The sequence below is a fragment of the Hetaerina americana genome, unplaced genomic scaffold (assembly GCF_022747635.1).
Source record: "Hetaerina americana unplaced genomic scaffold, ioHetAmer1.1.p SCAF_10, whole genome shotgun sequence".
NCBI lineage: Eukaryota > Metazoa > Arthropoda > Insecta > Odonata > Calopterygidae > Hetaerina > Hetaerina americana.
Window position 1 is genome coordinate 5,920,809 of NW_027286070.1, and position 12,615 is coordinate 5,933,423.

At 41.8% G+C, this 12,615-nt stretch overlaps 1 protein-coding gene across 2 annotated transcripts in view; it reads right to left on the bottom strand.

Annotated features, from left to right (window-relative positions):
• Window positions 1-225: 225 nt before the first annotated feature.
• The window catches only part of LOC139699797 (mitochondrial basic amino acids transporter), a 30,935-nt gene continuing 18,545 nt past the window's right edge, over window positions 226-12,615 (bottom strand). For both annotated transcript variants that reach the window (XM_071598236.1, XM_071598237.1), the window contains exons 3-5: window positions 9,367-9,410; window positions 4,553-4,636; window positions 226-1,927 (exon numbers count right to left, since the gene is read on the bottom strand). In XM_071598236.1, the coding sequence (XP_071454337.1) occupies window positions 650-1,927; window positions 4,553-4,636; window positions 9,367-9,410 (1,406 nt within the window). In that variant the 3' untranslated portion in view covers window positions 226-649. The remainder of the gene's footprint in view (window positions 1,928-4,552; window positions 4,637-9,366; window positions 9,411-12,615) is intronic.

Sequence of the window (12,615 nt, forward strand, 5' to 3'; positions counted from 1 at the left end):
TACTAAAATGCAACAGTAGCATTCATCCATGGCATTATGCGACGCTGAATTTCAGTAAATGCAGTCGCCACAGCCGCAATTTCAGCCCATCTATAGCAATATATATTCTAATCCCGCTTTTGAAGCACCAAGTACCTCCCCAAAGAGCGTGTGTAATACAGGAAATGAAAATTCAGGTTTCTTTTAAATCATGCAAAGTTGTTGAAAATAAAGTAGCAGAGTGGATACAATCGGCTTATAAAAATATATAGTATATTTTAGGCACATATATATATGTATACAAAATAATTTGTACAGACACCCACATAGGTGAATGGTGCATGGCACGACTGAAGAGGAACGTTGAAACGTACCGCTCTAGGTTATTCTGGAACGTACAGGCACAGCCAATCACTAATAAATATCAAGTTCAGAAAAAGGTGGTTCCTGATTCCATAAAGCTTTTCCCAACTTCGTTGGCGACAGGTTAATGGTCATCAATCACTCGGTCGGTGGTCAAAATCTAGGTCTAGCGACGGGGAATGGCACAGGAGGAGCGGGATTTCTCAAAAAGCAGAATTTTAAAAATGAGCATGAGATCTTCTTTTCCCCGACGTCTCCCCGAGTATGCTTAAAAAACTGACCCATCTCCTACATTCGAGCAAAGTGATCAGAAGAGTTCGATGCAAGGGTACTCCTTCTCCAAGTGGATGTGACTTCCGATCTTCTCGTCCAGCTTGGCCAGGATGCCCACCCCGTGAACGTGATCACCGTGGTGCAGGCCATCGTGGCCGGACTTGGACCCCTTGGAAATGCTGTATGACCTCTCCCTGACAGGCGGCGAGGTGGACTCCTGCCTCGCTGACCCACACCTATCGCTCCCTCTACCGTCCAAAACACTCTCCGGGAGGCTCTTCGAAGAGCCGTCACCCACTGTCGCTGGAGATCCTTCGGCGGCGGCATCGCCGCTGGCGACTGCACTGACCCTGTCGACCAAGCTCATTGGCAGGGCCTCATTGCCCAACCCGAGCACGGCACCGAAGCCCTTGCTTATCTGCAGGAAGTCCTTGAAGCCGAACTGTGCGGAGGTCTGTGCGACGGGCGACTGCTGACTAAGCGCTATCTCCGGTAACCATCGTTCCTTGGGTTCGTCGACCTCCCGCCGGAAGGCTTCGCTCTCCGCTACAGAGGCGGCCGATGCCACCTCCTCCGAGCCGGACACGCCAAAGAGGCGGAACATCCAGGTCACCACGGTGAAGCAGGCCGCGTTGACGGGGAAAGCCCTGATGATGGTGGAGTTAAGTCCGCGCACCAGGAAACCGTACCCCTCCTCCGAGGCGCTCTTGCGCAGGCAGTCGAGCACCCCTTCATAGCGACGAATGCCACCCACGCCGTCCGCCTGTAGCCGGGATTTCAGGACGTCCACGGGGTAGGTGAGGATCCAGGAGATGGTGCCGGCAATACCGCCAGCCATGGCCATCTGGAAGGTGGACAGCTCCTTGCTGCCGCTCCAGTGGTTAACCCTGCGTGTTAGAAGCTCATAGCTGAGGAAGTAGGTGCCGCATCCGGGGATCTCCCGAGTCAGGGTCATTCCCAGTCCCCTGAACACTCCCTTCCTCCACCCCTCCGTCTGGGCGACCTGCACCAGGCAGTCCAGGGGGTTCTTGTAGCGTAGGACGGGTCGGGGGCCGGACGAGGATGATGTGATGCCGTAGGGGGAGGAGGTCTGCCCCTGCCCCTGGAGCTGGAGTCTCGTCTTGGCCAGTTCCATAGGACTGCAGATGAAGCTCTGAGCGAAGCCGGCTGAAGAACCGGCAACGAAGTGAGAGGAGACGGCGTCCGGGTCGGGGAGTTTTCTCTGCACGTTGCCGTAGACGCCGAAAACGATTGCGTTGACGAAGGCCACGCCGGCCATCGGCGAGCTCATACCCTTATAGAGACCCGCCACCTGAGGATAGTAAGTGGGTTTGCAAATGAGTGGATGAAAACGGGATATCTCGATCCTCCAAGCGAGATGACTATCTGTTGGATCTCGTAAGACATGAGATACCATAACGTGCAACAGTCGTGAGAGGGGAGAGTGTACCAACGAATAGAGGGTCCTCGATTAAAAATAGGCAAAATAAGGAAAATACTCTTTCTTTCCATTTGACACCGCCTTAGTGAAAGCAATTTCAGTGCCGGACGGGGATTTAACATGCATTAATGAAGCCGGGGGCAATGCCGGCGGCAGCACTGCTACAGGTAAGGTCCCCCAAGCCGGACAGGTCTTGACAGAGGGGCTAGAAGAAGTGTGTTCCACAAAATAGAGGGTGCGAAGGATTCTAACAACGTGGTACAGCCGACCCTCCGATGGCAGAGAGCCCAAAAATAAATCCTGGTCCCCCAGGATTGAGATCCGACAGAGGGTGTGTACCCAGTCGCCGTAAAAATTATTTCATAACGTTTGCGAAATTAAATAAAGCCAGGCGGATTATCTGACAACGATTTTGGCTGCATGAAAGGGCCACGATTTATGGAACATGTAATTTACTGGGATTGAGCCAAAGACTGAGGAAATAATGAAGCAAATATAACTATTTGAAGTGTATATTCTGGTAATGGCTAAAACAAAAAAGATGAGTTGAGGGTAGGGATTATATTCTTTTCTGGAGTTTTGAAGAAAACACTAGGAGAGCAAAACTGGGGCACCTGTTCTTATACGTGCATAAAGTAAAAGGAAATGGAAACAAGAAATAACTAATTCGAAGGAAGTTCATGATAGGGTGATACGAATAGCAATGCAACAAAATGGAACGAATTCGGAAGTAATGAAAATTATACTTGTAAGCAATAATAATAGGGTTATATGACCCTTATGAAGATGCTCAAGATGAGAGGAAGAGATTTTTATGAGGATCTAGAAGTGTAGTGACTGTCCGGATGATCAAGTTGGAAATAATTGGTGACTTCAGCAAATGGTTTGGAAGGAGAATATATAGTATTATTTAGCTGCACGAGGTCCTTGGAGAGGAGATACTGGAAATGATACTGGGAAAAATTGATTGATTCTTTAAGGGGCCAAGAATGTCTCGCTATGAATACAAAATTTCAGCGCAAAGAAATCCATAAATTTACTTAAATTATTTCATCGAGAAACCTTAAATCAATTATGTACGAATTGTACGCAGGCGGCGTTTTACCCATGCACAGTATTTGAGAATAAAGAGTGGAGTTAAATGTAGATTATCTTTTAGATGTTTTAAAATTATCTCTGACAGTTAAGGCTTAAATGAAATACGATGAAAAGCAGCGGGCTAATCAAACCACCATAATTTATTATCCAAAATTTAATGGTATATCTGTTGAGGGAAGAATGTGTGAAATATTTATATCAAAAAAGACTGCTTACGGCCAATGATGGTTGAAATGCTAAAGATTAATATGATTTCTTGGAGCGATTCATTGTGAAAGCAGCTGAAGAAACTCTAGAAATGGAGAAGAAAGAGTGGAATAATGATATTAATGACCATATAGGCACGTTAATTAGTGAAATATGAGAATAAACTGTATTGGAAATTGTTGGACCCAAGAAATGTTGAGGATTTAAATAGGTACAACGTATTAAATAAGAAGGTCAAAAATTTATTTTAAAATACAAATATCACGTATGAAAAAGAATATGTGAGAAAATAGACCAGAGGCGGAGAGGCCTTTAGAATCCAGGAGAATTGTAACAGAAGTGAAAATGGCGACCAACTCTGCCCCAGATCTACAACCTATGTCAATGGCTCACAGGATACATCACTTCAAATAAGAGTTAGTAGAGGTGAGCAAGAACTGAACAAAAGAAAATTGTTGGAATATTATTGGAACTCAAGGTATGAAGCCCATTATAGATCCCTGGATTCATTATAAATCCCCCATGCCTGGAAATCCATCCGTTTCTCGGCGAATACAGGATGAGTAGGCCGGGCTGAAGTTTCGACGCTCTAGGTCAGGTGGCCTCTGCTATTGAACGTGTCCGGGAAAATTCGATTGCAAAAAAATTTAATTATAAGGTACCCTGCAAGTCAATACAACATTTGGCAGGGTGTGATTACACACCAGACTGCTTTTGATCCAAAATAATTTTCCATCTCAGCACGGTCGTATAGCGTTATTCTGACCCCTTATCGCGTGTGGTAAAAATGACATCGTAAATCTATCTGTTCCGCACTTAATCTCTCTTAATTTATTGACAAGATATCTTCTGCTGAAGGGCGATGAGGCTAATAATACATTTTCAAATAATGGCTAAAGAGACATAGTTTCAATTTATGTAAGAGATCTAATCTGTAACTTAAGCTTCGCTTCGCAAGTTATTCCCAACCTAAATCCTCTAACAATCTAGATACGCTACTCCGTTGGTCATAACAACGGTTTACAAATCTAGCTCCCGTACGCTGCACGCGATTAGTGCGCCATGTCAGTACGAATAAGCAACTACAAACGCAATTGAATGATGTAAATTTTAAGACAAATAATAAGGAAATAGTTTGATGAGTAATGAACAATTTTTCTATACTCTCGATTTTATTTTTGAATTAATCACCTTTTCTGTCTGCAAAATGCTTTTAAAGCAATGATACGTTCCCTTGTACTGTGGATTTCTGAAATCTTGCGTTTGAAGCCGTACCTGAAAATGAAACAAAAAGCATTATTAGACAGATACCACTTAGACAGACAATATAAACCACTTAGATGAGTTATAAATGATAACTTAGGCCTAGAAAGCTAATACAATAACGGAAGAATTAAAAAAATACATTATTGCATTAATTTAGTTTTTCAGATGAATTAATTTTTGGTTGCTAGGTACCTTAATATATTCTAATTATACACATCATATTCAAAGTGTTTTCTATAAATCTTCTTTAAAATGACATCCTAGAATCGAATGCTTTTAGTAAATCAATATAATTCAAACCAGTTCATGAATGTAGTTTATTGGACGTTCCCAACAACATCCTCAAATTTAGGAATGATGTTATATTGAAATTAATTTAATAAAATAAATATATAACTGTAACTGACAAATTAACACACAGGAATGAGAAACTCTATTTGTAATATCAACTATTGATTGAGCCGATATCAATCGAGACCTCGGCGACATCGTTGGAAGTTCAAGAAGTAAAAGGGTTCGTGTAATTGTTTACATTCCAATAGAAATTTATTCGAGTGGTTACTAAGAAAACCATGAACGCAGTAATCAATCAGAAGGTCGATTTGGTTGGTGATGCCCTAGCTGGTAGGTAAGTTCACCCACTACTGAGTCCGACGGCGCGTGAAATTCACACATCAGGGTAGGGGGGCCAGTTCCTTTCCCTGTGCCGGCTATGGTTTCCCAGGAAGATCTGGTACTCGAAAAACATAGCTTGGTTGGAACTGGCGGTGCCCGAGAATCGAACCTGGGCCCTCCTGTCAGTAGTTTTCCCTCTACCCCTGGACAATCACTTAACTACCATATCCTTCCACTAAGTAACCAGATTTAATACTTTTTTATAAATAAATAAAAAGTACAAGCAATTGTTTGAATTAGTTACCGGTTATATTTACTCCGTGAGAGTAATGCCAACATTTGCCCACGGTTGACATTGGGCACTAATTTTACTTTTATGTCACCCGAAACACTTATGCCAAATTAGATAAATGGAACTAAAATTGACAATAACATGAAAAGGAAATTTCTTCAAGAGAAATGTATTCGCATGGGTTCAGCGCTTTATAAAATATGCTAAGGCGCATTTGTTCGGCTAAAAAAATCGTTTGAATGGACCAGGAATGATGCCGCAGATTTATCTTCCGCTCTGACAGCGGGCGATTGGGTGCAGACATTGAAATGCGTTCGACAATGCGGCTCATAATTATTTAATATCATCAATTACTACTTGAGAGATTTTGACACATGTTCGGGCAATTTTCATCATTTCAATGTCACATTTTTACTAATTAGAGCAGTAATTTCAACTAACCCCGGCCTTCTCCCTCAATCGAAGATTTACAATCAGTAGCATTATTGACAATGAAATTTGCCTCGGCTGTCAGATTTAATACTTATCAACTGTGATATCTAGATATTAGAAAAAACAAATTTATTATTTTGGTGAAAGTAATTTGCTAAATATTTGGTGGCTTTTTAGCTTGTTCAAGGTCTTTTTAGCTTGTTCAATTCTCTTACTCCGCTAGTCTTTCCATTCTCATTTTGAAGGATGTAATTGCATAAGCGACTATCCAATGCAAGACATGCAAGCACATATTCCTCATTTACGAGTATATTTCACCCAGAAAGGGTCGTGAGGGAGGGTAACGTCGAAGTATTTAATTCAATCTAGACATTCCATTTCGATGTTCCCGATGCAGTAGGCATAGTAAGTAAGGGTATTGCTCTTTTTCCAAAAACTCATCGCTACACAAATTATTAACTTTAGTTCCAATTTTTAAGTGTCGCACCAGCGTTTTATAGTGTTTATGTCACCTGCTAAGGCTACTTTATCCTCAGAAATACTGATATCTCTGTAAACCACTGCATCGTGGCAAATAAACTTTTCCCACTGGTGACTACGGAGTTAATAACGTTAACGTAAATGGATAAAATACGTTTTCAATCGTTGGGTATAAAGAGTAATCATAGATGAAGTTAGCTCAGATGCAGTAGAAGTCACTTCAGGTGTTACTCGGGGAAGTGTTATCGGAACTCTTTTATTCCTTTATTTCGTTGACGACATCAACTCCGTAGTAACTAGTAAGATACGTTTCTTTGCTGACGATGCAGTGGTTTACCGTGAATATCGTAATCTTGGAGGACACAGCAGCTTTATCTGATGACTATACAACGACGAACAACAATGCTATACAACGATGACGGGGAACTTAGCAATTGGGATTAAACTTAAAAAAGTGTGTAGTAATGAAATTTTGGAAAAAGAGCGATTTCCACCCGAACGCCTACTGCAATGGGAACACTGAAATGGGATGTGAAGATTCAATAAAATACCTAGGCGTTACCCTCACACACGATCTCTCCTAGGTGAAACATAAACGGGGAATATGCGAACAAGCTAGCAAAACATTAGGACTAGTTGGAAGAATGCTTGGTAAATGTGATGAAAAGGTTAAAGGGAAGTGTTATACGAGGGTCATCCGGAAAGTAGTACCCGTTCGTGCCGCATGAAGTGCTGACGACGCGAATAGCCGCTGGACGAGGTCAGATAGCTTCAGTGGCTTGTCTGCCTTCTCTGAGCCAAGTTGCGTGACGCTAGCATTGCCTGTGTTGTTTCTGTGATTGTTTACAATGTTTAAAAAAATTGAGAACGCCGCCAGTTGTGAAGTGAGGGCAGTGATTAAATTCCTCAATGCAAGAAACGTTCGCCCATGTGATATTCATCGCCAATTAAAGGAGGTGTATGGAGACAATGTAATGGACGAGTCGTCTGTTCGGCGGTGGTGTCGCAACTTCAACATGGGGAGGGGGAACACACACGACGATGAGCGTTCGGAGAGACCGTCTGTCATTACAGACCAACTGGTGAGCTCAGTTGACGAATTCGTGAGGAACGATCGGCGCGTCACAATTGATGACATCTGTGAGCATTTTCCCAATGTTTCTCGAACAATTGTTCATGAAATTGTTAAACACCATCTCCATTATGCAAAAATTTGTGCAAGATGGGTCCCTCGCGTATCTCAATGAGCTGGCGGCGAAGGACTATGCAGCAGGAATACAGAAACTTGTCACACGTTATGACAAATGCCTTAATTTGCTTGGAGATTATGTTGAGAAGTAGTTTAAAGTATCCTCTTTCAAATAAAATTTTTTATGTTTGTTAATATTTACTTTTGTGTCTTTATTTCACGAACGGGTACTACTTTCCGGATGACCCTCGTATTTCGCTGGTTAGGCCTCATATAGAATATGTTTGCAAGTATATGGGATCCTCATAAGTCGGATTGATTGTCGATTCGGACCGCAAGCAGCGTAGGGGAACTAGATTTGTAAAACGTTGTTGTGAATAACTTAGTAGCGTATCCAAAATACTAGAGCAGCTGGGCTGGGAATCACTTACGGAGCGAGGGTTAAATTACAGATGGAAGCTCTTGCATAAATTGGAAGAAGGTCCCTTTAGCAGTGATGTTGAAACTTTATTATTACCACAACGTACTACGGTAGGAGAGATCATGTTAATAAAATTACAGGGATTAATTTTAAAGTAGATTGGTTTAAGATGCAATTTTTTCCACGAACGATAGGAGATCATAATAACATTGTTCGACCGCGGTAGGATCATGCTCAGGTAAAATTATTCTGGTGTGTATTCACCCCCTGCCACATGCCCTAGCGGTGGCTTGCACGATACAATAATATCAAAATATCAACCTGAGCATCTTCTACTGCATTAGAGCTAACACTTTTTATGACTTCTCTTTGTACCCGACCATTCAAAAGGTCTTCGATACAGTCCAGGATATTTGTATGCATGTCATATAGTATGCTTTTAGCTTTGTGAGTTATTTACTATGACGTGCTCTGTCGAAAGCTTTTTTAAAATCTAGAAAAACCACATCCAATGCAACAATAACCATTCACCAATTATTCGTACGTTACCCATCCCCCCAGCATCCCCTCGTGTATTTGCCTTTTGGACAATCCTCGCTACCCAAGTCAAATCTTAAAATAGGAGTTCAAAAACTATAGCAGGAGGAACAGTTTACGTGTCTCGGGAGCGTTTTGGACCAAAATGGTTTTTTAAAACGTTGATATGGAGCGTGGTTATTTACGGCGCAGAAACATGATCATTGAAGTTGGATAATTGGCGCAGTTTGAAGACTTTTGAAATGTGGGTGTGTTGGAGGATGGAGAAGGTGAAGTGAACAGCAAGGAAAACAAATGAGGAAGTTCTAGGTATGGTGGGTGAGGAAAGGGGATTGTTGGGAGAAATCATAAGGAGGCAGGAAAAGTAGATGAAAAGCATATTGATCGGCGACGGGATGTTGTAGAATTTAATAAAAGAGAGAATGTTAGGCAAACGAGGAAAGGTCAGGAATAGGACAGGGATGATGAACGCGATAAAGGGAGGAAGTACCCAGAGATGAAGAGGGACTTCGTTATAGAGCAGGATGTTGGGTTACGTCTTGTTAGGAGAGACAAGAGAATTATTTGGTAAATTTTGTCCATCAAAAACCTACCACAACTGGTATATTACCTATAATTTTGATAATATACACGTATAATTAAAAGAGGAAGTTCGGAAGGGGAAAAATAATAGAACAATGTGACTGGTTGCCCCCTCGGTCAAATTTGTCCGTTGCATGCACCGAGACTGAAGGGGTTAACAGAAGGGATCATGCAGCACTGCCAACACTCACTTTAATAGTGTCCAGAGGATGTCCCACCAGTACCCCAGCGCATCCTGAAAGAAAAGTAAAGTCATATAATCAGTCTTTTTTCCACCGATTAAGAGATATAGGAGGAAACATGCAAATACGCTCGCACAACGTCGTGATTGAATATTACATGAGAATATTTACTGCAGTGGATCGGAAAATGAATGATTAACTTTTTTTCACGGTTGTCACGATCTTTAACAATAATTCTTCATAAAGAATAGAATTAAACTGCTCATTTAAATGCGTGTAAAGTTGTGGATTAAAATTTGCAGCCAAACGTGGGGACCAATACACAATTATATGAACAACATAAACACGACACATGGCCCCAGTTTCATTCCCTCACGCATTTATATGTGTATTCTCCATTACTTGTACATGATGGAGAAATCCCGGGGACATTTAATTTCCCTATTTCTTGCCATTACTCTTTAAACGACATACGTTTTGACTGCCATAAACGGCTTCATAAAAGTGAAATTTTGTTGATTGCATGAATTATGACTAGCGTGATGGAAAAGATAATTTCTTCTTTGGTATTTATTTTTAAACACAAATACTTCGATCCAAAACCAGATAGAGAGTTTAATGTCCCTCCATAGAGAAGGCCACCTCCATTACTGCACGAAATTCGTTAATACCTCTATTTCTGTTACTGCCATCTCGTCATACTTCGAACATATTTTGCAAAACTATGCCAATTTACTCCTCAGTATTGTAAAACTCAAACATTGTAATTCCACAGTATTTTATTCAGACACGACCCGGGTTTTAAATTTCAACCTCAGGTGTCAGGTCTTTGGCCTCGAAACCCAATCTTAATTCAAATCTATCCGTTCTACACTTAATCTCTCGCAAATTACTGACATTATTTCTCTTACCTTAGTACGATGGGGCTAATAATCCATTTTTTTTATCGCTAAAGAGACATCCTTCCAATATGTGCAAGATATTTAATCTGTAATTTAACCTTCGTTTCGTGACTGACTTCCAACCTACATCATCCGACAATTTTATACATTACTCAGTATGTCATGGCCACGTTTCACAAATCTATGAATATTAATATAAACACGAGATCAGTGAACGCTTCCAGCCAATGCATATTTGCATATTGTATGGCTCAAAAAATTGGATCTAGAACCCAGGGGATGAGCGTAAGTGAAAGCTTTTGGGACTGGGGTGTGGAGAATAATGCAGAAAATAGAACGGATGGAAAGGAAAGCAAATTATGAAGTGCTAAACCTCTATATATGTATACCATAGGCTTCTCGTTTTTTGAGTAGTTTACTATGAGATAATTTTTCGAAAGCTAAAGCAAAGTAAGGAGTACTAATAAGTGCTTGGTTAGTAATCACTCAGGGAGCAAAATTTAAATTACAGATCAAATCTCTTGCATAAATTCGAAGGACTTCTCTTCAGCAAAGATGTTAAAAATGTGTTATTAGCCGCATCGTACCGTAGTAGGCGATATCATTCCAATAAAATTAGAGAGGATTGGTGATAACTGATAGAGTTAAGTTTTTATTTTTCCAACGAACGATTAGGGATCAGAATAACCGACCGCGCTATGGGGAAAAATATTCGGATCAAAATGAGTCTGTTGTGTAATCACACCCTAGCGGTGGCTTGTGACTTGCAAAAACTTAAACTAGCAAATCAATTGCGAGAAACCCTACAATCTAAGAGTCACCAAAATGACTGTACTCTCTAGTAACAATATTCATTGCGTACAGATGTTTTAAGTTTCGTATTTTAGTACCCTGTCAGCCACCTCTAGGGTGTGTTGCTAGGAGTGAATACACACCAGACTAATTTTGACCTGAGCACTGCAAGATCTACGTTTCCGATGAACACGATCACGCGCCATGTACACAGTTGTAATTCGTAAGAGTAGCATTGTGAGGCCGTGCTCGAGAGATACCCACGAAGAAACTAAAAAAAACTCTCCTAATACACAGCTGAGCGTGAAATCATTAAGCATGCAATACGCAAGAGGGTACGTGTAATTAGTTTGTTCCTGAATACATGTTCATCAGCCGCGAGCATCATCAGCATCACGCCGAAGAGAAGAAAAACCCTTTTTTTGCGGCCGCCGGGTAACCTTTGACTCGTCGGCCCACCGATGGGCATTTCACGCGCAGCCGCGTCGCGTCAAATGCCCATCGGTGCACCGTGTGAGGTTTTGAAACGCCGCACCCTCCCCGACCCCGCGCCCTCCGGCATTGCGCCTGCCGCGATAACCCTCGGAACGGGAGAGGTCAGCCAGTGTTTCGCTGAGCGCGCGCCCGCGCGTGGGTGTCCGAGAGAGGGCCGCGCGAGGAACCCAGGCTTTAGCTGAGATGCTGGCTCGCGGGAAACAACGTCAATAATGGACGTTAGGATTCGACTGATGAAAAGTATTTTCTACAAAGTTACATGAAAACTGTAAAGAATCGCTATGAAGGTTGTTTGGAAAACCTTTGTTGTCTTTTCATTTAAGGATCAACCAAGTCTGAAATAACAATGAGCGTCGTCACTACTTCTTATTCAATTAAATAAAAATCCCTGGCAAACGGTTGTGACATCCGAGAGAGCTGCCCTTCCTGCCAAGGGCACAACTTTGTCAAATGATTGGGACACTAATCACTCCTGACTTCGCCTACGACACGATTACACAATCTCTAAGCTTATATTCATGAAAGTTTTCCTTGCTTTGATAGGGATAACTCACTTTTGGACTTTGCATTTAGACATTAAAATACACTATCTGGAAATGTGCTGAATAACTTGCTGAAAATATACATAAAATTGAGTCTTATTTTAAGCAGAATTTCACGAAGCCGGAGGTACAAGGAGTCGCTGCGGCCAACACGTCTCAAATGTTAAATAGAGTCCCCGAGCAGAATATATGTACTGTATATGATCACGGCACGATTTTTACACTCACATCAGCACTCAACCGACGTCATCGTGCCCCCCCCCGTGACCAATGTTCCAGTTCAGGGCTACCGCGGCTTATTCCGACATAAATGTGACCGGGCATTTGAGGTGAAGAAGGAATCCTCAAATGAATGTCAGCCAACTATGTTATTTTCTTGCTGACCGATTTACGAGCCTCTCGTATTTATTGTTAAGCCAATGATGGAAAACAAAAAGCGAGCGTCGAGCGATTTAAGGGCCACGAATGCGTATTTCAAGTAACTGCGGATTAATGAGTATAGCTATACCAATAGAAAGTGTTAAAGA